The sequence below is a fragment of the Canis lupus genome, chromosome 32 (assembly GCF_003254725.2).
Source record: "Canis lupus dingo isolate Sandy chromosome 32, ASM325472v2, whole genome shotgun sequence".
Classification (NCBI taxonomy): Eukaryota; Metazoa; Chordata; class Mammalia; order Carnivora; family Canidae; genus Canis; species Canis lupus.
The window spans coordinates 16,230,472-16,254,508 of NC_064274.1; the positions used below are offsets into that span (position 1 = coordinate 16,230,472).

Genomic DNA, 24,037 nt, shown 5'->3' on the forward strand with positions numbered 1-24,037 from the left:
ATGTAAGGTGGACATAAATGTAGTACTTACATCATAAGGATATAGTGAACATTAGATAAGTTATTGTATAATGTAAAAGCACTTGGTGCCCAGCACATAATAAGCACTCAACAAATATTAGCTTTTATTATTTATATATGCTATAAATAGCATTCAACAAGTCTTTGCTGAATTGAAAAATATACTCAGTCATTTATGAGTTATTGTCAAAAGTACTGCAGTAACCTGAGTGAAGGCTAAAAAGGTTTACAAAAGAAAGAGGTTAGTAATTTTGAGTACTTGCAATGTCTTAGGTGCTTTAGAGACATTCATCTATTTAGACCTCACTATCTGAGAAAAAAGCATTATTCCCATAACCAGGAAAGTGAGATTCAAGGCAAGTAATATATCCGAATATCAGTAAGGAGATCTGGCATTTGAACTCAAGCTCAGTTACTCAAATTTTATGTTTTCTTCTAATATCATATAACTTCAAAATTCTGAGGTTTTTGACTTTAGATATTTTGAATATGGTAATTCTATACTTCATTACCACATAAATAATGAAGATCTCTTCATTTGAGAAAATGTGAATGGAGTAATTTTCTAGTTATTTATTTATTTTTTAAAAATTAAATCCCACCCTGTGACTTCTTTCCAATACAAGTTTATCAAATGGTTTTGTCCCAGTTGAGATAATGACATCCATAGATATCTAAACAGGAGTTGGGGCTATAGAGTTGTCTTTTTTCCTACAAACAGCATTTAGTGAAAATCTGCCTTGTGCCTGGCAACAAATTTTACTGAAACCTTACTATGTATCACTGATTATTCTAAGAATGTAGACCAATAATCAAACTGAAATTCTTAGCATTGTGAAGTTTATATTCCTAGTGCATGGAAAGAGGCAGTAAATAAGTGTGAGTGTGTGTCAGTGTGGTGTGCGTGTGTGTGTTGGCCTTGCGTGGGGTAAGTGCATAGGTGGTGCAAGAGTGGGTGATTATAGAAGTCATTCCTGAGGAAGTGATATTTTTGCCGAGTCCCACAAGAAATGCAAAGGGCTATGTGTCTCTGTACATCTCTCCCACTGCAAGGACAAAAGCCAGCGCTGGACTGGAAGGACCAGCAAGAAAGCCAGTCAGGTTAACCAAGAGGGAAATATAAAACACAACACAGTTCTCACAGTCAGTTACATAACCAAGTGTGATTTAAGTTTGGATACAGGTTTGTTCAACATGCTAGATGAGCACGAGCTTGGGGACATGCTTCCTGGGCTTAGAGAGGTAAGAGTTGGGAAAGGATTTGACATTTACTTCAGTCTGAGTTTTGAGAAACGCTTTGTCAAAGAGAGAAGATACAGAGGAGATCAAAAGAAACTAAAGGGGGGAGGCGAGGTGGGAGGGAACAAAACAAAGCATGGAAGTTCACAGTGGTGAAAAGCTTGTATGTTGCATTTTGATGTGATCAATAGACTTTTCTCTAAGAAGCTTTTCCCCCCTTTATTTGCTTCAAGATAACAAGAAAGCCTTATTTCATAAGTCCTAGCAATTAAGAGCCAGTGTGCCCCCCAAATCATCATTTTAAATCCATATCAAAATCCAAGCAAGAACTTGTATTTATTTGTTTGCCAGTTATGCTTAGGATTTAATTTACTCTGTCAAGAATCATTTAGCTATTAAATAACAAAATCAGAAAAATATTTTAATGCAATTCTCTTGTGCCAAAGGTTGACTAACAGTCTCTCAACAACAATGCTTTTCCTAATTCTTTCGAGAGAAGTACTCTTTAATCACCACAGCAGTAATCTAAAAGAACCCCAATGCAAGCAAGAATTCACAAAGAATTAAAACAGTTATACAGTGGTCCTCTGCACTGGAAATAAATGTCAAATCCTTATTTATATCCTCATGCGTCAAAGTATTGAAATCATGAGTTCACTTTTAATCATTTTCAATCTCTGTTCAGTAATTTAGGACACAGGAAGGTGGGTATATGTCGCATGCAGATTCTCTATTTCGTGTATATGTGCGCGCTCCCATCTTTCCACATTAAGAAGCCTAGCAGGTACCATACTTTTGGCCACATCTCAGCAGTGGCATATTTCCATCTCCCAGGGGGTGTGGGAAGACCCAACTGCACAGCAGTAACAATAATTCTAGCATATCCGTTTATGAAATAACTTTGGCAGTAATGGAAAGAGGATTTGGATGAAAACGTATTTGTGGTCTTCCAGCTGGAAGATCAGAGCAGAGATTCTAAAGCAAAAGGCACAGAGTGGGATGGCAGATAGTAGCTGCTTGGATAAGAACAGAAGAGAGTTGAGGACCCATGCTGGGCTCAAGGGGAAATGCAAACAAGGCAGTCATTTCAGAATATCCCCATGTTGCCCAGTATCAGCTCGAGGGTTTACTGATGCCATCTGCTGGATATATTTGGGATTTAAAAATGGAATCTATGCAAATAACAGTCTAACATCTCCTTGTACTTGTGCTTTGGCAGTTCCAGTGAGAAGAAAAATGAAAAAGCGCTTATCTTAAAAATTTTTTTACAAGTAATGGAAATGAATTTCAGGTTGACGGTACCTTAAGAAGACTGATATTTTGTACCTTTACATTTTGAAGCATTAGTATGTTTGCATTTTTTAAACAGAACTTTGTGGCAGTGCGTTTAGTCATATGTGACACTCAGAACATTGAATGTGGGGTTTGGACTGTAAATCCAATGATCTCTTACTAAAAAATCTACTACTTGCTATAAACTATACACAGTATATTCCCTTTCTATACTTTATTGGAGGAGAGTATAATGGTTTATTTTGGTTTCTTTTCTTTTAATTAATTAGAAAGGGGGAAAAAAGCTAAAAGGAGTAAAGAGCGAGTATCACTATTTAGCCAAAACGATTACATATGCATTTGAATTTTACAGAAAATATGGTAATTCAACTTTTGTTTTTGTATTTGTTATTGTTTTATGGAAAACGTCCTCTGTTAATCACTCTCTCCATAGGATTATTTTAAGACCATGATTTTAAAATTAGAACATTCTTCCTGCTTCAATAAAATTTTGGAAACTCTTAGGAATGTGTGGCTAAATTGATTCTAGTCTACACTTCCCCAAAAGTACTAATTCCACAGGTACTTGTGGAATATGCCACATTCCAAATATCTTCTCCTGCAACTCCATAAAGCATATTAATTACAACGGAAGAGCTAGTATTTATTGAGAGTTTGTCATTGTTGCATTTAATCTTCACTATGATTTTTATTATGTAGGCACTGGCATTAATCCTAGTAACAATTGAGGAAACGGAAGCTTGTAGGGTTAATTTGCTCAAAGTCACACTGTAAGGAAATGGAGGCATTGACTCTTTTACTTTAGAGCTCATGATCATAGAGTGAAGCCATATGTCCCCAAATATTAATAAATAAAAACAGTGGGATGCCTGGGTGGCTCAAGAGTTGAGCATCTGCTTTCGGCCCAAGGCATGATCCCAGGGTCCTGGGATAGAGTCCCACACCAGGCTCCCCACAGGGAGCCTGCTTCGCCCCCTGTGTCTCTGCCTCTGTGTGTGTGTGTGTCTCTCATGAATAAATAAATAAAATATTTATAAATAAATAAATAAATAAATAAATAAATAAATAAAACCAGTATTACCTATTAATATGAATTTTAGGGCAGCCCCGGTGGTGCAGCGGTTTAGAGCCGCCAGAGCCCAGGGCGTGATCCTGGAGACCTTGGATTGAGTCCCATGTCAGGCTCCCTGCGTGGAGCCTGCTTCTCCCTCTGCCTGTGTCTCTGTCTCTCTCTCTCTCTCTGTGTCTCTATGAATAAATAAATAAAATCTTTAAAAAAAATAATATGAATTTTATGTTAATTGTATTTCAATATTTATATTAGCCTTCTCAAAGTTTTGAGGAGTGATACAGTAATGACATCTATTTAATTTGGTTACCTAGCATTTCTAAATCTATTTGCTATAGAATTTTATGCTTATGCTTATGAATTTTAGTGGAAGTAGTATCCCACAGAACATAGTTCTAGAAATACTGATAGAAACTATAGTATTGCTATAGACAAGGAGCCAGGAAAGGAGTAGCTCTTTAATATTCCTCTGGCCTCTTGTTTCAGCATGTTTACACCTTACAGTTTGGAATAGACAGGAACAGGAAATAAGCACCTGATATCCTCGCCGCTACAGATGCATGGAGGACTGGAACCCTTTGCATAAACGTGCAATATTTAGTGCATCCTGCAAAGGGAACAACTTTAATTTAGTTAAGCCACAAGGTTGAGTGAAAAACAGCATGTTGCTGTTATTGTTTAGTCAATTAAATTGTCCTCTGTGCTCGTAGGAACTGTTCCACATTTATTACCAGTGAGATACACGCTCTGGCAATTTCTCTGCTTCCGATTGTCTTATATTTAGCACATCTAAAGATTTGAGGATAAATGATGGAAGACATGGTGATAAATTGTCAGGCTTTTCTAAAGATTCAGAAGTTCTAAAGTTCCTGCCAGTGACAGATGGTCTGTCCTTACTCATCGCTTGTCTTCCTGACAGGGCTTGATTTTTTCCCCCTTTTTCGTTCAATTCCCTTAAAATAAGCTCAGCTTCTTGGGAGGCAGGGTAGTCTCATTTGTTATAACTATGTTACTTCATTTAAATGTTGAAGCAACTCTATATGAAGGTATACCATACTCCTTTACATTATTAGTATACACATGTATAACGATGAGAGGAGTATGGGGTAAGAAGAAGAGGAGGAACAGATTACAAAGGGAAATCCATATTTCCTTTCTGTTATTTTGATTACCAAACATACAAAAGTCCCCATTGGATTAGTTTTTCCTTGCTGAGTTGCCCAAAGATAATGCTGACTTAATAGCTCCAGCATAATATGATCTTTTGAGAAATGTTTCTTATCATTATGGTAATAGAATATATGTTATTTCTAGGATCCTCAATGTTCCATAGCAATCTAAATTTTTTTTGAAATTTTGGGTTAAAGATACAATTAGTGTTTACTAACTTGCTAGACATTTATAAGAATCTGTAGATGAGAACACACAACTATTACAGTGATGTTCTCAGATATAAAATAGGGCCCCAGTGAAAAAAGGAAAGAAATCAATCAATTGCTTAATCTTTTTCATTGGCTTCAAATATGTTTACTGCTGAAAAAGGAGATGAGATATTTAGGTAAGGAAGATGGCGAAAGGAAACAATTTTCCCTCTTTGACTTCTAACATAATTCTGGAAATAAATATAAAGGTTTTAAAAAATTCTAGAATATCTTAGCGTCATTTCTTAATCCTTTATCCAGAGATAATTTAGTCCTTCAAGTTAGTAATTCTCCTACCTGATGCAGCATTACTGAGGCTGAGGTGTATCAAGTGGAAAATGATTAATGTTACTAAAAAATAGAAAAAGTATCAGATGAATTGATTTGGCTTTGCAGTAGCTAGTTTGCTTTTGTTACCCACATAGATAGCTGAGAATTTCTTTTTTTATTCAAATAGGTCTCTCCTAAGAATGTTCATTATATGTTAGCTCAATGAGATCACATGTGAAAAGCTTAAACCAAATTTTTTATTCTTTTTTTATTCAAATAGGTCTCTCCTAAGAATGTTCATTATATGTTAGCTCAATGAGATCACATGTGAAAAGCTTAAACCAAATTATCACTCCTTTCTATTTTTTAACTCTGCTGTAATTTTACCTTTCTGAAGGAGATATCTATCTATCTATCTATCATCTATCTTTCCATATAGATATATATATTCATTTCTATCTTTTATTTATTTATTTTTTTAAAAAGTTTTTATTTATTTATGATAGTCACAGAGAGAGAGAGAGAGAGGCAGAGACACAGGCAGAGGGAGAAGCAGGCTCCATGCACCGGGAGCCCGATGTGGGATTCGATCCCGGGTCTCCAGGATCGCGCCCTGGGCCAAAGGCAGGCGCTAAACCGCTGCGCCACCCAAGGATCCCTCTATCTTATATTTAAATGTCTTATCTTATATTTATATATCTCCATATAGATAAATAGATATAATATATATATACACACACAAACACACACACTGTATATAGTATAGATATAGTAGTAGATTTTATTTTATCTGTACTGTGTATCTATTCCGGTCATTTAAGTTAAAGAACTCAAAGCCTACCAGGTTTCCACAATCTAGACTATTGAACTGCTTATCATTTTTATGCCCCTTACTAAATGCTCCTTCCATTATAGATATCAGCTACCTTTTTAATTAGTGGCTTTTTCACATCACTTACTTTTAGTAACATTCAATTATTAAAAAATCAGAGAAGTCATGCCAGCACATTGTTTATGCATGAAGATGTAAAATATAAGGAAAATATAGTCCTCCTTCAGTGGACCATTCCTTAGATGATGAATGAAAGCATTAACATTTTGTGTACAATATAGCGATAAAAATGTTTCAAAGTTTCTTTATAACATGGTGTCATTTTAATACAAGGATTTTAGTTGTGTTTACATATTTTGGTATGTAATTAATGGGACAGACCTATTGACCTTTTCATCCTTAAGTAACTTTCTAGTATAATTTGTTTTCCTTTTCCAAAAAAAACTAGGCTCATAAAAAAAAGTCCTGAATATTCAACATTTATCAAAAGGCCAACAAATATTGCATAGTCTTGAAACTATGCCTTTATAAAAATCACAGGATTTAAAATTACTCTGAGCTGTTTATTAAAATGTATTAAGGTTAGAAAAAGGTGCATAGCTAAGATTAATAAAAATACATTACATTAGATAAAATAGGATAAATTAATCCCACAAGTAGGCCCAAAATGTGATGTATCAAGAAGCATGAACTCAGGCTATTGTAGTAAATGATTTATTTCTTTATCTGCAGTAATATACTAATAATCTTTTTCCTTGTTTCCAATTTGTGCTGTAAAATGTCTTATGTATTCACACTGATGAGTGAAATTAAGGACAAGAGTGAAAGAAGACCTGGTGACCCTAAGCCTCCTAAAAGAGGGTGGTATTCTTGGTAGAACCCTGGCCTTAGATGAGATATTTGCCTGTCTCCTCCACTGAAACACAAGACTGAACCTGTACCTCTATATTGTTTCATGCTGTTGCCTCAAAGTTTATTTCAGGTCAGAGTGCGAAAGATGAATAGGACTAATGGTATAGACAAATTATCAGTAAGTCACCATTGTAACCTTTACTTTCTACCTCTTCCTTAAATATTGTTGTATAAGACAACTTTTCACTTAAAAATGTCCACAGGTTAATGAAGAGTTCTTATAGCCCCAGTGTTGCTTAATCTGTCCAAACAGTACAGATTTTCAAAAGGAAGACATTTTAAACTAAACTGAGTCATCTCCTCACTCTACTATTGATATTGCTTCAGTACTTTTTTTTTTTTTTCCAGTACTTCTTTTGATCTATTCCTTGGCTTTCATTTCTCTTTGAATTCTTGATGTTTTCTTATTTTGGTCATGCTTTTTTTTAGTCATGGACTTTTTAAAAAAAAACATATTACTCTCTATTTTATCTGACGAACTACTTTCCTTATATCAGAGTCTCTGGTTTGTGTTTCCCTAAATTTTTATGGAGTTCCTGCTTATTTTCTAGCACTTTTTATTGCTAGTAATTTCAGTGATGATTGGTCTAAGGTGATTTAAAAAATATAATCATAAAATTAGAGATAAGTGCTGTCATTAATGGAATAAAGTGATTTTTAAAACTGAAAACTGCCAGTCATACTTTCTACATAGTTTCCCATGTAAATGAAAACTATATGTATTTCAGAAAATGACAATGATATAACTTAAAAATAAATAACATACCTTCACTCCTATGATAATGTATTATCTATACACTTCAATAAAGTCATAGGGACCAATGCAATGCATATTGAAATAGTACAAAAGTTATACCAAAATTAAAGGAAAAAACAAAGATTCTGAAAATAACTGTATCCATTCAGAAAACATTGAATCATACAAGAAACATATTTCCAATTGTATTTCTCATGTTTCAGTGCATCTTTCAACAGTCATTTCTCAGTTTGACAAAGAATAACCAGCAAAATACAATGACTATATTATAACAACTCCTTGATAGTTATTAGAAAGCATCTTCATTTAAAACCCAATCTTTAGGCATTATTGCTGAAAATATCAGAATAATCCTTGATAAAACAGTCTCACCCGTTAAGTGCCTATATGCCCCATGGCATGAATCACAAGAATATACTTTAAAATATGTATAAGAAAAAAAATTTTAAAAATAAAATATGTATAAGATTGGATAGAATGGGAAGTGATACAAAAACTACCTCCATTACACACACACACACACCTGCTCCACACACATGTGGAGCCCCAGCTTACTTTTTTAGTCCAAGCCAAGAATCATTTAGAATCAATTTATTCAGTTAATCAAGATCAATACCTATATATTGTTTGCTTTTCCTTTTACATAAATTATTTGTGCTTATGTTATTAGCAAGCTAAAAGCTACTGAAGTTATCCATCCTTAACTTAATATTAATATAATGTCTATTGCTGTTAGTTTTTACATTCAGATAATTTTACACTTGGTTCTTAGAGAACACAGCACAAAGCTTTTCAGGACATAGAGCAGTTTACTTTAAGAAAATAGCAAGCATACATACACAGAGAAATAGCAGAAGATAAGAAAGTTAAGTTAGAGTCAGATTGTGGAGGGATACATACTTGGATAGATAATAGAAAGCCATCAAAGTTTATTTGTTTTTTTTTTAATTTTTTTTTTAAATTTTTATTTATTTATGATAGGCACACAGTGAGAGAGAGAGAGAGGCAGAGACACAGGCAGAGGGAGAAGCAGGCTCCATGCACCGGGAGCCTGACGTGGGATTTGATCCTGGGTCTCCAGGATCGTGCCCTGGGCCAAAGGCAGGCGCTAAACCGCTGCGCCACCCAGGGATCCCTCAAAGTTTATTTGGAATAGGAAATGTGACTTGACCTACACTCCTGGTTAAATCACATTGTAGTAGAATATATATATTTTTAGTAGAAACCTGTTTTTCTAGGCTTTTGATGAATTTTACTTTCAAACTTAATTAGCAAGTCTACAGTGCATCTACACACCGAACACAAATGCTTCTACAGTGCTCTGCTAACAGTTTTCCATCTTTAATTTAGTAACAGATCTTTCTAACATGTGATACGGATTTATTCGGCCCTTTGCAAGTACGTTGGTTTGGTTTGGTTTGGTTTGGTTTTCACTGTTAATGCTGACTGATGGACGGTTTCTCTTCTATTTCAGGTTGTGGAGACGAATTTGGTTGCTTTTGACTGTCACTGGATCATTATAAATGAGGTAACACCAACTAAACCTTATTGTCAACTCTGGGTCCTGTTTTCATGTGGTTAGTCATGGCATTTCCTATGGCCTTGAATTTCTAAGAGGAAACAGAACACCAAGTAAAATGTCAGCTTCCTGACTGGATGCTAACTAAAAATAGAAAAAGGAGTTTAAAAAAAATTATCAATGGCTTTGTATGAGTAAAATAAATGGAGATGGTCTTCCCACTGAGTGAGTATCTTTTAGTCTTTTCCGTTGGCATCCACTGACTGCTTCGGGAAATCATCTTTATACCAAGTACAGTTCTTCTTTGTAAGCAAAGTGAATTCCTCTCAGCAGATTACTTGTGTTCCATTTATAATCTAATGTGTTTCTAGAACTTTTTTATCTACCCCCCCACTTACATGAGGATTTTTTCTTTTCATAATGAAATACAACTATTTTAAAATTCATCACATTTCCAAATGCCTTATGAAAGTGTATTGATTTTTGTAAAGACAATACACAGATTAAAAATATATTACAACAGGAGAATTCTGTGAGATAGATTGGTCCATTGGTACCTGCCAGAATTGGAAAGGACAATGAGCAAATCAGTCACCAACAATGAGATCACATGAATTTGTCCTCAACAAGACCTAGTATTCATATCATATCTATTACTTATGAATAAAAAGAATGTAGTATTTATCTGTTAGCTATGTTACTATGGACATATAATAATCCTGTGTTGAGGCTTTTTTCATTTGTACAGTAAGTATAATAACATTTACTTTGTAAATTCATTATAAAAATTGAGTGAGATATTACCTAATATTCTCAAATGTAGTGCTGACAAATGACACTCAATAAATGATACTACAATAATGAATATAGAACATGAAAGTTCACAGATAAGTTTCTCACTTGTTAATTTGTTGAATGCTAAACATTATTCTATGAAGCATTGAGGGAATGAGGTTCATAGAGGGTAAATGATTTTACACAGAAATATAAAAATGATTCACAGTTTCAAGTTGTGTCCCCTGGTAGAATTTTAGTATAGTTCTTTTTTCTTTAGCTATGATTAAAATATTGCATCATATTAGTTTTAGGTATGTAACACAAAGATTGTATATATATCTATATAAAGATATATATATACTTAAAAGTGATCATCACAATACATCTAGTTACCATATGTAGGCTTACAAAGTTACAGTTTTTTTTCTTATGAAGAGAACTTTTAAGATATACTCTCCTAGCAGCTTTCAAGTATGCAATACAATATTACTGACTATAGTCACCATGCTATACATTACATCTCCATGATTTATTTATTTTATAATTGAAGTTTGTATTCCTTAATCCCTTTCACCCACTTTCCCCATCCAAATCCTTCTCCCCCCTTGGCACCCACCAATATGTTCTCTGTATCGATCAGTTTTGTTTGGCTTTGCTTGTTCATTTCTTTTGTTTTTAAGATTCCACATGTAAGTGAAATCATAGGGCAATTGTATTTGTCTGTCTGATTTATTTCACTTAGCACAATACCCTTATGTTTTATTCATGTTGCTGTGAATGGCAAGATTGTATTTTCTTTTCAAACTAAATAGTATTCCACTGTGTGTGTGTATGTGTGTGTGTGTGTTCATTTATCCATTGATGGACCCTTAGATTGCTTCTATATTTTGGCAACTGTAAATAATGCTGTAATCAAATAATAAAATAAGGATGCTTATGCCTTTTCAAATTTGTGCTTTTGTTTTCTTTGAATAAATACTGAGAAATGGAATTGCTGGGATCACATAGGTTGTTTTTTCTTTTAATTTTTTTGAGGAGATACCATATTATTTTCTGTAGTGGCCACACCAATATACATTCCTACCAACACTGCACAAATGTTCTCTTTTCTCCACATCCTTCTCAACACTTATTATTTCTTATATTTTTCATAATATCCATCCTAACAGGTGTGAGGTGATATCTCATTGTGATTTTGATTAGCATTTCACTGATGATTAGTGATATTGAGCATTGTTTTGTGTGCTTGTTAGCCATCTGTATGTCTGTTTGGGAAAAAAAAATGTTCAGATCCCCTGCCCATTTTTAGACTTTTATTTTTGCTATTGAGATGTATGAGTTCTTTATATATTTTAAACTTTTTTTTTATTCATTTATTTACGAGAGAGAGAGAGAGAGAGAGGAGTGGAGGGAGGGGCAGAGGGAAAGAATCTTCAGGCAGACTCCCCTGGAGCCTGACATAGAGCTCGATATCTACAACCCAAGAGATCATGACCTGAGCCAAAAACAAGAGTCAGACACTTACTGATTGAGCCACCCAAACGCCCTTCTTTACATATTTTGAATATTAATCCCTTATCAGATATATGCAAATACCTCCTCCCAATCAAAAGTTTGCTTTTTCATTTTGTTGATGGTTTCCTTCACTGTGCAGAAATTCTGTTTGTTTTGTTTTTGTTTTTATCTTTGTTTTTAGTTTGAAGTAGTCCTAACTTGTTTATTTTTTGCTTTTGTTGCCCTAGCCTCTAGAGTCAAATCCAAAAAGTCATGGCCAAGACTTATGTCTAAAAGCTTACCACCTTATTTTCTTATAGAAACATTACAGTTTCAAGTTTTACATTCAAATATTTAATCCATTTTAAAAGTTAATTCTTGTGTGTGGTATAAGATTTGTTTTCTTATTTTGAGTTTATTTATTTATTTTAAATTTTTAATTTAAATTCAATTTGCCAACGTATAGTAAAACACCCAGTACTTGTCCCATCAAGTGCCCTCCTTAGTGCCTGTCACCCAGTTACTCCATATCCCCACCTACCTCTCCTTCTACAACCCTTTGTTTGTTTCCCAGAGTTAGCAATGTCTCATAGTTTGTCTTCCTCTCTAATTTTTCCCCACTCAGTTTCTCTCCTTTTCCTTATAATCCCTTTCACTATTTCTTATATTCCAAACATGAGTGAAAACATATGACAATTTCCTTCTCCAGTTGACTTATTTCACTCTGCATGATACCCTCCAGTTCCATCCATGTTGAAGCAAATGGTGGATATTCGTCCTTTCTGATGGCTGAGAAATATTCCATTGTATATATAGAACACATCTTCTTTATCCATTCATCTGCCAAATGACATCCTTCTACAGTTTAGCTATTGTGGACATTGTCACTATGAACATTGAGGTGCAGGTGTCCTAGGTTGCACTACATCAGTATCTTTGGGGAAAATACCCAGTAGTGCAATTGCTGGGTCATAGGGTAGCTTTATTATTTTTTACTTCTTGAGGGACCTCCACACTGTTTTACAGGGGGGCTGTACCAGTTTGCATTCCCACCAACAGTGTAAAAGGGTTCCCCTTTCTCCACATCCTCTCCAACATTTGTTGTTTCTGTCTTGTTAATTTTAGCCATTCTCACTGGGGTGAGGTAGTATCTTATTGTGACTTTTATTTGTGTTTCCCTGATAGCAAGTGATGAGGAGCATTTTCTCATGTGCTTGTTGGCCACGTGTAAGTCTTCTTTGGAGAAATGTCTGTTATTGTCTTCTGCCCATTTCATGACTGGATTGTTTCTTGGGTGTTGTTTGACAACTACTTTATAGATCTTGGATACTAGCCCTTTATCTGATATGTAATTTGTAAATATCTTCCCCCATTCTGTAGGTTGTCGTTTAGTTTTATTGATTCTTTCCTTTGCTGTGCAGAAGCTTTTTATCTTGATGAAGTCCCAATAGTTCATTTTTGCTTTTGCTTCCCTTGCCTTCATAGATGTATCTTGCAAGAAGTTGCTGTGGCCAAGTTTAAAAAGGGTGTTGCCTGTGTTCTCCTCTAGGATTCTGATGGATTCTTGTCTCACATTTAGATCTTTCACATTTCAACCATTTTGAGTTTATCTTTGTGTATGGTGGAAGAAAATGGTCTAGTTTCATTCTTCTGCATGTGGCTGTCCAATTTTCCCAAAACCATTTATTGAAGAAACTATCCTTTCTCCAGTGGATATTCTTTCCTACTTTGTCGAAGATGAGTTGACTATAGAGTTGAGGGCCTATTTCTGGATTCTTTATACTGTTCCATTGATCTATGGGTCTGTTTTTGTGCCAGTACCATCTTGTCTTGATCATCACAGCTTTGTAATACAGCTTGAAGTCAGTCATTGTGATGCCCCCAGTATTGGTTTCCATTTTCAACATACCTTTTGCTATTTGGGGTCTTTTCCCGTTCCACACAAATCTTATTTGTTCCAGCTCTGTGAAGAAAGTCCATTGTATTTTGATAGGGATTGCATTGAACATAAAAATTGCCCTGGGTAGCATCGACATTTTCACAATATTTATTTTTCCAATCCATGAGCATGGAATCTTTTTCCATCTCTTTACATCTTCCTCAATTTCTTTCATAAGTGTTCAGTAGTTTTTAGAGTATAGATCCTTTACTTCTTTGGTTATTTTTAAAAAGATTTTATTTATTTATTCATGGGAGACACACACACACACACAGAGGCACAGACATAGGCAGATGGAGAAGTAGGCCCCATACAGGGAGCCTGATGTGGGACTCGATCCCGGGACTCCAGGATCACACCCTTAGCTGAAGGCAGGCACTTAAACACTGAGCCACCCAGGTGTCCCTACCTCTTTGGTTATGTTTATTCCTAGGTATCTTATGATTTTGGGTGCAATTGTAAATGGGATTGACTCCTTAATTTATCTTTCTTCAGTCTCATTATTAGTGCATAAAAATGCCACTAATTTCTGTCCATTGATTTTGTAACCTCCCAAATTGCTGAATTGCTGTATGAGTTCTAGCAATCTTGAGGTGGAGCCTTTTGGGTTTTCTATATACCACACCATGTCATGTGTGAAGAGGGAGAGTTTGACTTCTTCTTTGCTAATTTGAATGCCTTTTATTTCTTTTTGTTGTCTTATTGCCGAGGCTAAGGCTTCTAGTACTATGTTGAATAACAGTGGTGAGAGTGGACATTCCTGTTGTGTTCCTGATCATAGGGGACAGGCTCTCAGTTTTTCCTCCTTGAGAATTATATTCACTGTGGGCTTTTCATAAATGGCTTTTATGATATTGAGGAATGTTCCCCATATCCCTACACTTTGAAAAGTTTCAATCAGGAATGGATGCTATATTTTGTCAAATGCTTTCTCGGCATCTATTGAGAGGATCACACAGTTCTTGTTTTTTTCTCTTATTGATGTAATCTATCACATTGATTATTTTACAAGTGTTGAACAACCAAGATCCCACATGGTCGTGGTGAATAGTCCTGTTAATGTACTGTTGGATCCTATTAGCTAGTATCTTGGTGAGAATTTTTGCATCCGTGTTCATCAGGGATATTAGTCTCTAATTCTCCTTTTTGGTGGGGTCTTTGGTTTTGAGATAAAGTAATGATGGCCTCATAGAATGAGTTTGGAAGTACTCCCTCCACTTCTATCCTTTGAAACAGTTTGAGTAGAATTGGTATCATTTCTTCTTTAAACGTTTGGTATAATTCCCCTGGGAAGCCATCTGGCCCTGGACTTTTGTGTCTTGGGAGGTTTTTAATGACTACTTCAATTTCCTTGCTGGTTATTGGCCTGTTCAGGTTTTCTATTTCTTCCTGTTCCAGTTTTGGTAATTTTTAGGTTTCTAGAAATGCATCCATTTCTACCAAAAGGCCTACTTTGTTGGCATATAGTTGTTCATAATATGTATTTAAAATTGTTTGTATTTCCTTGGTGTTGGTTATGATCTCTCCTCTTTCATTCATTTTATTAATTTGAGTCTTCTCTCTTTTCTTTTTAATAAGTTTGGCTAGGGGTTTGTCTATCTTACTAATTCCTTCAAACAACTAGCTCCTGGTTTTGTAGATCTGTTCTATAATTATTCTGGGATCTCTATGTCCTTGAGTTCTACTCTAATCCTTATTATTTATCTTCTCCTGCTTGGTTTAGGCTTTATTTGCTCTTCTTTCTCCATTTCCTTTAGGTACAAGATTAGCTTTTGTATTTGAATTTTTCCCAATTTTTTGAGAGAGGCTTGTATTGCAATGTATTTCACTCTTAGGACCACCTTTGCTGTATCCCAAAGATTTTGAACAGTTGTATTTTAATTTCATTACTTTCCATGAATATTTTTAATTCTTCTCTAATTTCCTGGTGGACCCATTCATCTTTTAGTAGGATGCTCTTTAACCTCCATGTGTTTGAGTTTCTTTCTTCCAAATTTTTTCTTGTGATTGAATCTAGTTTCAAAGCATTGTGGTCTAAAAATATGCAGGGGACAATCTCAATATTTTGGTATTGGCTGAGATCCAATTTGTGCCCCAGTATGTGGTCTATTCTGGAGAAAGTTCTATGTGCACTTGAGAAAAATGTGTATTCCATTGCACTAGGAGGGAATGTTATATATATCTGTGAAATCCATCTGGTCCAGTGTATCATTCAAGTCCCTTGTTTCTTTGGTGATGTTCTGCTTAGAAGATCTGTCTTTTGCTAAGAGTGCTGTGTTGAAGTCTCCTACTATTAATGTATTATTATCTATGTATCTCTTTACTTGGCTTATTAATTGATTGATATACTTGGCTGCTCCCTCATTAGGGGCATAAATATTCATAATTGTTAGGCCTTCTTGTTGGATAGACCCTTTAAGAATGATATAGTGTCCCTCTTCATCTCTTATTATAGTCTTTGGCATAAAATCTAATTCATCTGATATGAGGATTGCTACCCCAGCTTTCTTTTGAGGACCATTTGATTGGCAAATGGTTCTCCACCCCTTCATTTTCAGTCAGGAGGTATCCTTAGGTCTCAAATGAGTCTCTCATAGACAGCATATAGATGGGTCTTGTGTTTTTATCCAGTCTGATACCTGCATTTTTGAGGGGATCATTTAGCCCATTCATGTTCAGAGTAACGTTTGGAAAATATGAATTTAGGGCAATAGTAGTACCTATTCAATCCCTGTTTTGTGGATTGTTTCTTTGGGTTCCCTTCTTCTTTTACAGGGTTCCCCTTAATATTTCTTGTGGAGCCAGTTTTGTAATCACATGTTCTTTTAATTTCTATCTATCCTAGAAGTTCTTATCTCTCCTTCTATTCTGAATGAGAGTCTTGCTGGATAAAGTATTATTGGCTGCATGTTTTTCTCATTTAGTACCCTGTGTATATAACACCAGCCCTTTCTGCCCTGCCAGATCTCTGCGGATAGATCTGCTGTTAATCCGGTATTTCTCCCCATATAAATTAAGAATCTCTTGTCTCTAGCTGCTTTTGGAATTTTCTCTTTATCTTTGAAATTTGCAAGTTTCACTATTAAATTTCGAGGTATTGAACAGTTTTTGTTGATTTCTTTGGGGGGGAGAATCTTCCCTATCTCTTAGATCTGAATGCCTATTTCCTTCCTCAGATTAGGAAAGTTTTCAGCTATGATTTGTTTGAATATACTTTGTGGTTCTCTCTCTTTCTCTTGTCCTTTTTTGGAATACCAATAAGATGAATATTATTCCTTCTCAAGCTATCATTAATTTCCTGAAGCCTTTCCTAGTGGATTCTTAATTGGTTTTCTCTTTTTTTTCCCTCAGCTTCCTTCCTTTCCATCAACTTGCCTTCTATGTCACTCGGTGTCTCTTCCACCTCATTAACCCTAGCAGTTAGAACATCCAGTTTAGACTGCATCTCAGTTAAAGTATTTTTAATTTTGGCCTGATTGGATCTCAATTCTGCAGTAAGAGAATCTCTAGAATCCTTTATACTTTTTTTCAGAGACACTGGTAATTTTATAATTGTACTTTGGAATTGTATCTCTGACATGTATGGAATTGTATCTCTGACATGTATTCAAATCCACAAACAGCAAGTCTGTGGCAGAGAGTATTACTTCCGGGTCTTTCTTTTGTGGTGAATTCCTCCTTCTAGTCATTTTATCCAGTGCAGAGTTGTATGAGTGAGCAGAGTCAAAAATATCAACCATAATCTAGTAAAATATACTCTAGACAATTCCAAAGAGGTCAGAGATCTGAAAATAAAAGAAAAAGAAGAACAGAAAAAAATAAAAGGACCATGAAAGTGAAAAATTTTTAAACAAAATAGTAAGAATAAAAAACAAACAAACAAATAAAGAAAAAAAGGGTTTGGTGAGGAAGTGGTAGTGGAAAGAATATAGTCTCCTCGAGGGGACCTAGAAGGTGATCCTCTTGTTTCTGACTGTATTTTGTTCTGCACGTTAGAAGATCCTCAGTTCCAAATTTATATAAACCAGTAAAATATAGAGACCCTACATCAACCACAGAAACAAGTTAAAAGAGGGGTGCAGAATGGGAAGGAAGAGAGAATATAGTCTTACAAAATGAACCAATATGGTGTTCCACTTGTTTCTCGGTGTATTTTGGTCTCTGTGTTAGAAGGCACTAACTTCCACCATTATAAAACAAAACAAGATAAAAAAAAAAACATAACTTGTATATCTACCAAAATTAAGTTGAATACATTGAAAAGAATCCAATAATGAAGAATATATCTAAGACTTCTAATTGTAGAAATATGAAAGTCTAAAGGAAAAAAGCTTAAAAATGAAGAGTTGGTCAAATATTGTATTTAAGGCAGGAAAAGAGAAAAAATATTGGAAATTTTTAACCTGAAAAATAAACGAATTGTAAGGAAAAACCTCTAGTTCTCTATACTATTTTCCCTCAGTCCTGGAGCTTTCCAGTGCTACTTGGTCAATAAACTTGCATTTCCCTTGTTCTTCCAGCAGTTCTTCTGGAGGTAGGGGTCTGCTGCACTGATTATCAGGTGTCTGTGCCTGGGCAGAAGTGCCCTGCCCCTTGCCAGGTGCTAGGCTCAGTATGAGCTGTTTATTATGTGAGGCCTTTGTTCCCGCAAGGCCATGCCTCCCCCAGGTGAAAGGTGGGGGGGGGGGGTGTGGGGGAAGAGATGGTAGCCAGATCTCTAGCTCTGGAGCCAACAGACCCCTGCCAGTACCAAACCACAGTCTCCCAGTGCACACTGGCCTAGGTGCTCCCTATCCTTATTGTGTCCTGGGGAATATTGAGACTCACTGAACCACCTGTGATTCTGCCCTATTCCCCACTGAGCACTTTTCAATTAGGGAAGATTCTTTCAGGTGCAGATTTTTAAAGCTCCCGATTGTCCACGGCTCAGCTTTTGGGCCCAGTTTGCCACAGCTCCCCTCCCCCACCTTTTCTCTCTCCACCTTCCTATCTTGTCAGAAGCAATCACTTTTCTCTCTGTAGCATTCCAGCTGTTCTCTCTTTACATCTCAGGTTGAATTCGTAGCTCTTCAGGATGTTTTGAAAGTTATCTATGTAAGTTTTGTGGAACCACATGAATTGAGGACCCAAACTCTTTTGCCATCTTACCTAGCTCTCTGGTATAAGATTCTTTCTTTTTCTTTCTTTTTTTTTTTTAAGATTTTATTTATTTATTCATGAGACACGGGGGGTGGGGGGGCAGAGACACAGACAGAGGGAGAAGTAGGCTCCATGCAGGAGCTCAACATGGGACTCGATCGTGGTCCCCAGGATCAGGCCCTGGGCTGAAGGCAGCGCTAAACCACTGAGCCACCTGGGCTGCCCCAGATTCTCATTTAATTCTTTTGTGTGGTTGTCCAGTTTTCACAGCACCATCAATTTTGGACTGTCTTTGCTACTGTATATTCTAGGTTCTATTGTTCTGAATTAACTGACTGACCATAAATGTGTGGGTTTTTTTCTGGGCTATATACTGTGTTCCATTGATCTATGTGTCTGTTTTTCTGCCAGTACCATACTATTTTGATTACTATACTTTTGTAATACAGTTTGAAATCAAAGAGTATGATGCCTCCGGGTTTGTTCTTTCTCAAGATAGCTTTGGCTATTTAGGATCCCCTGTATTTCCATGCAAATTTATGATTGTTCTATTTCTGTGAAAAATGCCTTTGGAATTTTGATAGGGATTACAAGGATTCTATAGATTGCATTGGATAACATGGACATTTTAACAATATTAATTCTTCCAATCCATCAGCATAAAATATATCTTCATTTAGTTATGCTTTCTTTAATTTATGTCGTCCATGTCTCACAGTTTGCAGTGTGCAGGTCTTTTGCTTCCTTGGTTAAATTTGTTCCTAGATATTTCATTATTTTTAAGCAGTGTGAGTGGGACTGTTTTCTCAATTTCTCCTATTTTTGCTGCAACCCATAGATTTTGGTATGTTACAATTCATTTTCATTTGTCTCAAGGTATTTTTTTTTCATTTCTCCATTGATTTCTTTGTTGACCTTAGTCATTCAGTAGCATGTTGTTTAATTTCTACATACTTATGAATTTTCTTCTTGTAATTAATTCCTAGTTTCATGCTATTATGGTAGAAAAAGATGCTTGATATAAATCTAATCTTCTTAAGTTTATTGAGACTTATTTTGGTAGTAACATGATCTAGAGAATGTTCTTCAGTGCACTTTAGAAGAATGTATGTTCTGCTGCCTTTTGACGGAATGTTCTGTATATATTTATTAAGTCCATCTGGCTTAACGTGTCATTTAAGGCCAATGTTTTCTTCTTCTTTTTTTTTGTTTTATAAGGCCAATGTTTTCTAATTAATTTTTTGTTTGTAAGATCTGTCCATTGATATAAGTGGGATATTAAGAGTTCTCAATATTATTGTATTGCTTTCAATTTATCCCTTTAGCTCTGTTAATATTTGTTGTGTATTTATGCAATCCTATGTTGGGTGCATTAAATATTTACAAATGTTATATCTTCTTGCTATATTCACACTTTTATTATTGTGTAATGCTCACCTTTTGTCTTCAATTACAATCTTTATTTTAAAGTTTATTTTGTCTCATAAAAATAGTTACCCCAGCTTTCTTTTGAATTCCATTTGCATGGAACATCTTTTTCCATACCTTCATTTTCAGTCTGTGAATCTCCTTGCATCTGAGATGAGTCTGTTAAAGGCAGTATAGAGATGGGTCTTGTTTTTGCTTTGCCCATTCAGTCAATCTATATCTTTTGATTGGGGAATTTAATTCATTTACATTTAAAATAATTTTGATAAGTATGTACTCATTGCCATTTTGTTCATTGTTTTTTGGTTCTTTTGTAGCTCCTCTCTATGAGTCTCCCCTTGTGATTTGATGGCTTTCTTTAGTTTTATGCTTAGAGTCCTTTCTCATTATCTTTTGTGTATCTCCTATAGGTTTTAGCATTGTGGTTACCATGAGTTTCACATATAACTCCCTATAAAAGAAAGTCTACTTTGAGTTGATAGCAGGTTGAATTTGAACACATTTTAAAACTACATTTTTATTCCATCATGTTTTATGTTTTTTATGTTACATTTTGCATGTTTTTCTTTTGTGTATCTCTTAAAGAACAATTGTAGTTATAGTTTTTTTTAACTACTTTTGTCTTTTAACCTTCATACTAGCTTTATAAGTGATTAATCCACTACCTTTGCTATATATTTATCTTTACCAGTGAGACTTTTGGTTTCATGTGTTTTGTGATTACAAATTAGTATCCTTTTTTCCTGCTTAAAAAAGGTCCATTTAACATTTCTCATAAGGCTGATTTAGTGCAGATGAACATGGCTTTTGTTTGGAAAAAATCCTTCAATTTCAAGTGATAATTTTCTCAGAGTACTTTTGGTTGGAAATTTTTTTGTTGTTGTTTTTTGTTTTTCCTTTTAGCTCTTTGTATATATCATACCACTCTCTCTGGCCTGCAAATTTTCTGTTGAAAAATATGTTGATAGCCCTATGGGGATTTCCTTATATGTAACAAGTTCTTTTCTTATTGTCTTTTAAGATTCTCTTATCTTTAAGTTTTGAAATTTAATTATAAAGTGTCTTGGTGTAACTGTCTTTGGGTTCCTTTTATTTGGAACTCTCTGAACTAACTCGATCCGGTTGTCTGTTTCCTTCCCCATATTAGGGAAGTTTTCAGCCATCATTTCTTCAAATAAGTTTTTTTTTGTTCTTGCCATTGTTCCTTCCTTACTCTCTTCTCCTTCTGGGACTTCTATGATGTAAATTTTGTTCTGTTTGATGTAGTTTTATAAGTTCCTTAAGCTATCTTTGTTTTTTTATGTGTTTTCTTTTTGCTGCTCTGACTGGATGAGTTCTACTTTCTTGTTTTCAAGATAACTGATCTTTTCTTCTGCTTCATCTAGTCTGCTATTGAACCCTTCTAGTGTATTCTTCTGTTGAATTATTGTATTCTTCAGCTCTTTGACTTCTTTTGGTATTTTCTTATGTTGTCTATCTCTCTTTGAAGTTCTCACTGTTTTTATTCATCTTCTTCTGAATTTTTTTTTTAAATTTTATTTATTTATGATAGTCACAGAGAGAGAGAGAGAGAGAGAGAGAGGCAGAGACACAGGCAGAGGGAGAAGCAGGCTCCATGCACCGGGAGCCCGATGTGGGATTCGATCCCGGGTCTCCAGGATTGCGCCCTGGGCCAAAGGCAGGCGCCAAACCGCTGCGCCACCCAGGGATCCCCGATCTTCTTCTGAATTTGATGAGCATCTTTATGCTTATTACTTTGAACTCTCTATCAGGTAAATTAAATATCTCTGTTTCATTAAGGCTTTTTTTCTGGGGTTTTATGATATTCTTTTGTTTGGAGTATATTCTTCTGTTTCCTCATTTTGTTTGACTATGTTTGTTACTATGTATTAGGTAAAATAGTTTCCTTTCCCGGTCTTGAATGAGTCGCCTTGTGCAGATGATGAGCCTTTAGTCAACCCTGCCCTGGCTCTTGGTTGTCTCTGAAACCTTTGTGATTGTCTAAGCAACCTGCTTTATTCTTGATCAGTCCCAACTGTTAAAGTTGTGCCAAACCCTGCCTGTGTTCCAAAGGGAGGGATCTTAGCACCTAGTTTCAGGCTAATTGGAAGCCAGATGCTCAGGCACCAATTTTTAAAGGATGCAAATATATAGCATCCTATAGGACCACAATTGTAAACCCTGTTGGCCTCAAGACCAGTCCGTAGAGGTGCTACCTTGTAAAAACTGAGTTCCAGACAAGTATATAAAAACCTTTCTTGAGGTACTGGCAAGCTGCAGTGAGGCGAAGGGAGAGCACAAAGATCGCAACCTCCAGCCTATGTTATCTCACCTTTGAGGCCTTTAGGTATGAGGCAATCCTGAAGGCTACCCCTCTGGCTGAAATTCTAGGACAAGTAAAATAGGGTTTTGTTTTTTTTTTTTCATAGAGAGATGTAGGTGTTTCAGTCTGCTTTCTGTGCATGTCTGCTGGCTTTATTGGAACCACAGGAGAATGCAGAGGTGGGCCACAACTACCAGCACTAGCAAAGTAGAGTGACAGTGCAAAAATGGTGCCCACCAGCACCATCAACCTCAGAGAGAGGCCAAAAGGCCCCTGCCGCTTTGGCAGATGTATTAAGATTAGCAAATGAATTTATTTCATAAATACTCTAGGTGGTATTCAAATTGCTGAATTTGCACTGGGTCCTAAGATGAATGAGTCTATGTGCAAGTTCTTTAAAAATGGAGCCTCAATTCCCTACAGCCCTTAGGATCTCCTAGATGTAAGCCCCATTGGTTTTTAAAGCCAGACACTTTGAGGGCTTTTCTCTCCATTGTAGGTCCCAAGGTCTGGGATGCCTGAGGTAGCATAAACCCCTTGCTCTGTATTTATGAAATCCCTCTCAACTGTGTGTTACTATACTGGGGGTGTGGTTTTTGGCAAGATCTTGTCTCTGCCTCTCCTACCCATTTTGACATGGCCCTTTTATCTTTCATTGTGGAACAACAGCTCAGCTAATTTCCAGGACTTTTTCTGAAGGGATTGTTCCATACATAGCTGTTGATCTACTGTGTCCAAGTGAGGTTAATTCAGGATATTCCTATGATATTTATTTATTTATTTATTTATTTATTTATTTATTTATTTATACCTAGTTGATTCACAACATTATATTAGTTTCATGTGTAATATAGTGACTCAACAAGTATTATGTTATACTCACCACAAGTGTAGCTACCTTCTGTCACCACATAGCACTATTATAGTATCATTGACTATATTTCTTATGATGTGCCTTTTATTCCTGTGTCTTATTCATTCCATAACTGGAAATCTGCATCTTCCTCTCCTCTTCACTCCTTTTCGCCCATCCTCCCACCTCATCTTCCCACTCTGGCAACCATCAGTTTGATCTCTGTGTTTATAGATTTGATTCTGCCTTCAGTTTATTTGTTTATTCACTTGGTTTTTGTTTTATTTTGTATTTAGATTCTACATGAGTGAAATTGTATGGTCTTTCTCAGTCTGAGGTATTTCACAGAGCATAACACCCTCTAGGGCCATACATGCTGTTGCAAATGACACAAACCCATTGTTTTCATGGCTGCATAATATTCCTGTGTGTGTGTGTTTGTGTGTGTGTATCCATTTGTCTATCAGTAGACACTTAGATTGATTCTGTATCTTGACTATGCTGCTGTCTTGAAATTTCTCTAATGGTTCTTTCCAGTTCAGTGTAAAATGTCTTATAAGCCTGTTTTGGGCCTGCCCAACTTTAGGGCTACATGATTTGTTGCTGCATTTCTTATGTCAAGTTAAGATATGTTTTTTTTCTGAGATTCCCCATATGATAATATGTATGTGTGTATCATTCTTTCTAGTGAAGTTTTAATACCTTCTAATTTTCTAATACCTCTCAATTTTCTATCTACAATGACTAACATC

At 35.6% G+C, this 24,037-nt stretch overlaps 1 protein-coding gene across 3 annotated transcripts in view; it reads left to right on the forward strand.

Moving 5' to 3' along the window:
• The window catches only part of GRID2 (glutamate ionotropic receptor delta type subunit 2), a 1,467,015-nt gene that overhangs the window by 873,646 nt on the left and 569,332 nt on the right, over window positions 1–24,037 (forward strand). For all 3 annotated transcript variants that reach the window (XM_025424636.3, XM_025424645.3, XM_025424626.3), the window contains exon 5: window positions 9,288–9,341. In XM_025424636.3, coding sequence (XP_025280421.1) covers window positions 9,288–9,341 — 54 coding nt within the window. The remainder of the gene's footprint in view (window positions 1–9,287; window positions 9,342–24,037) is intronic.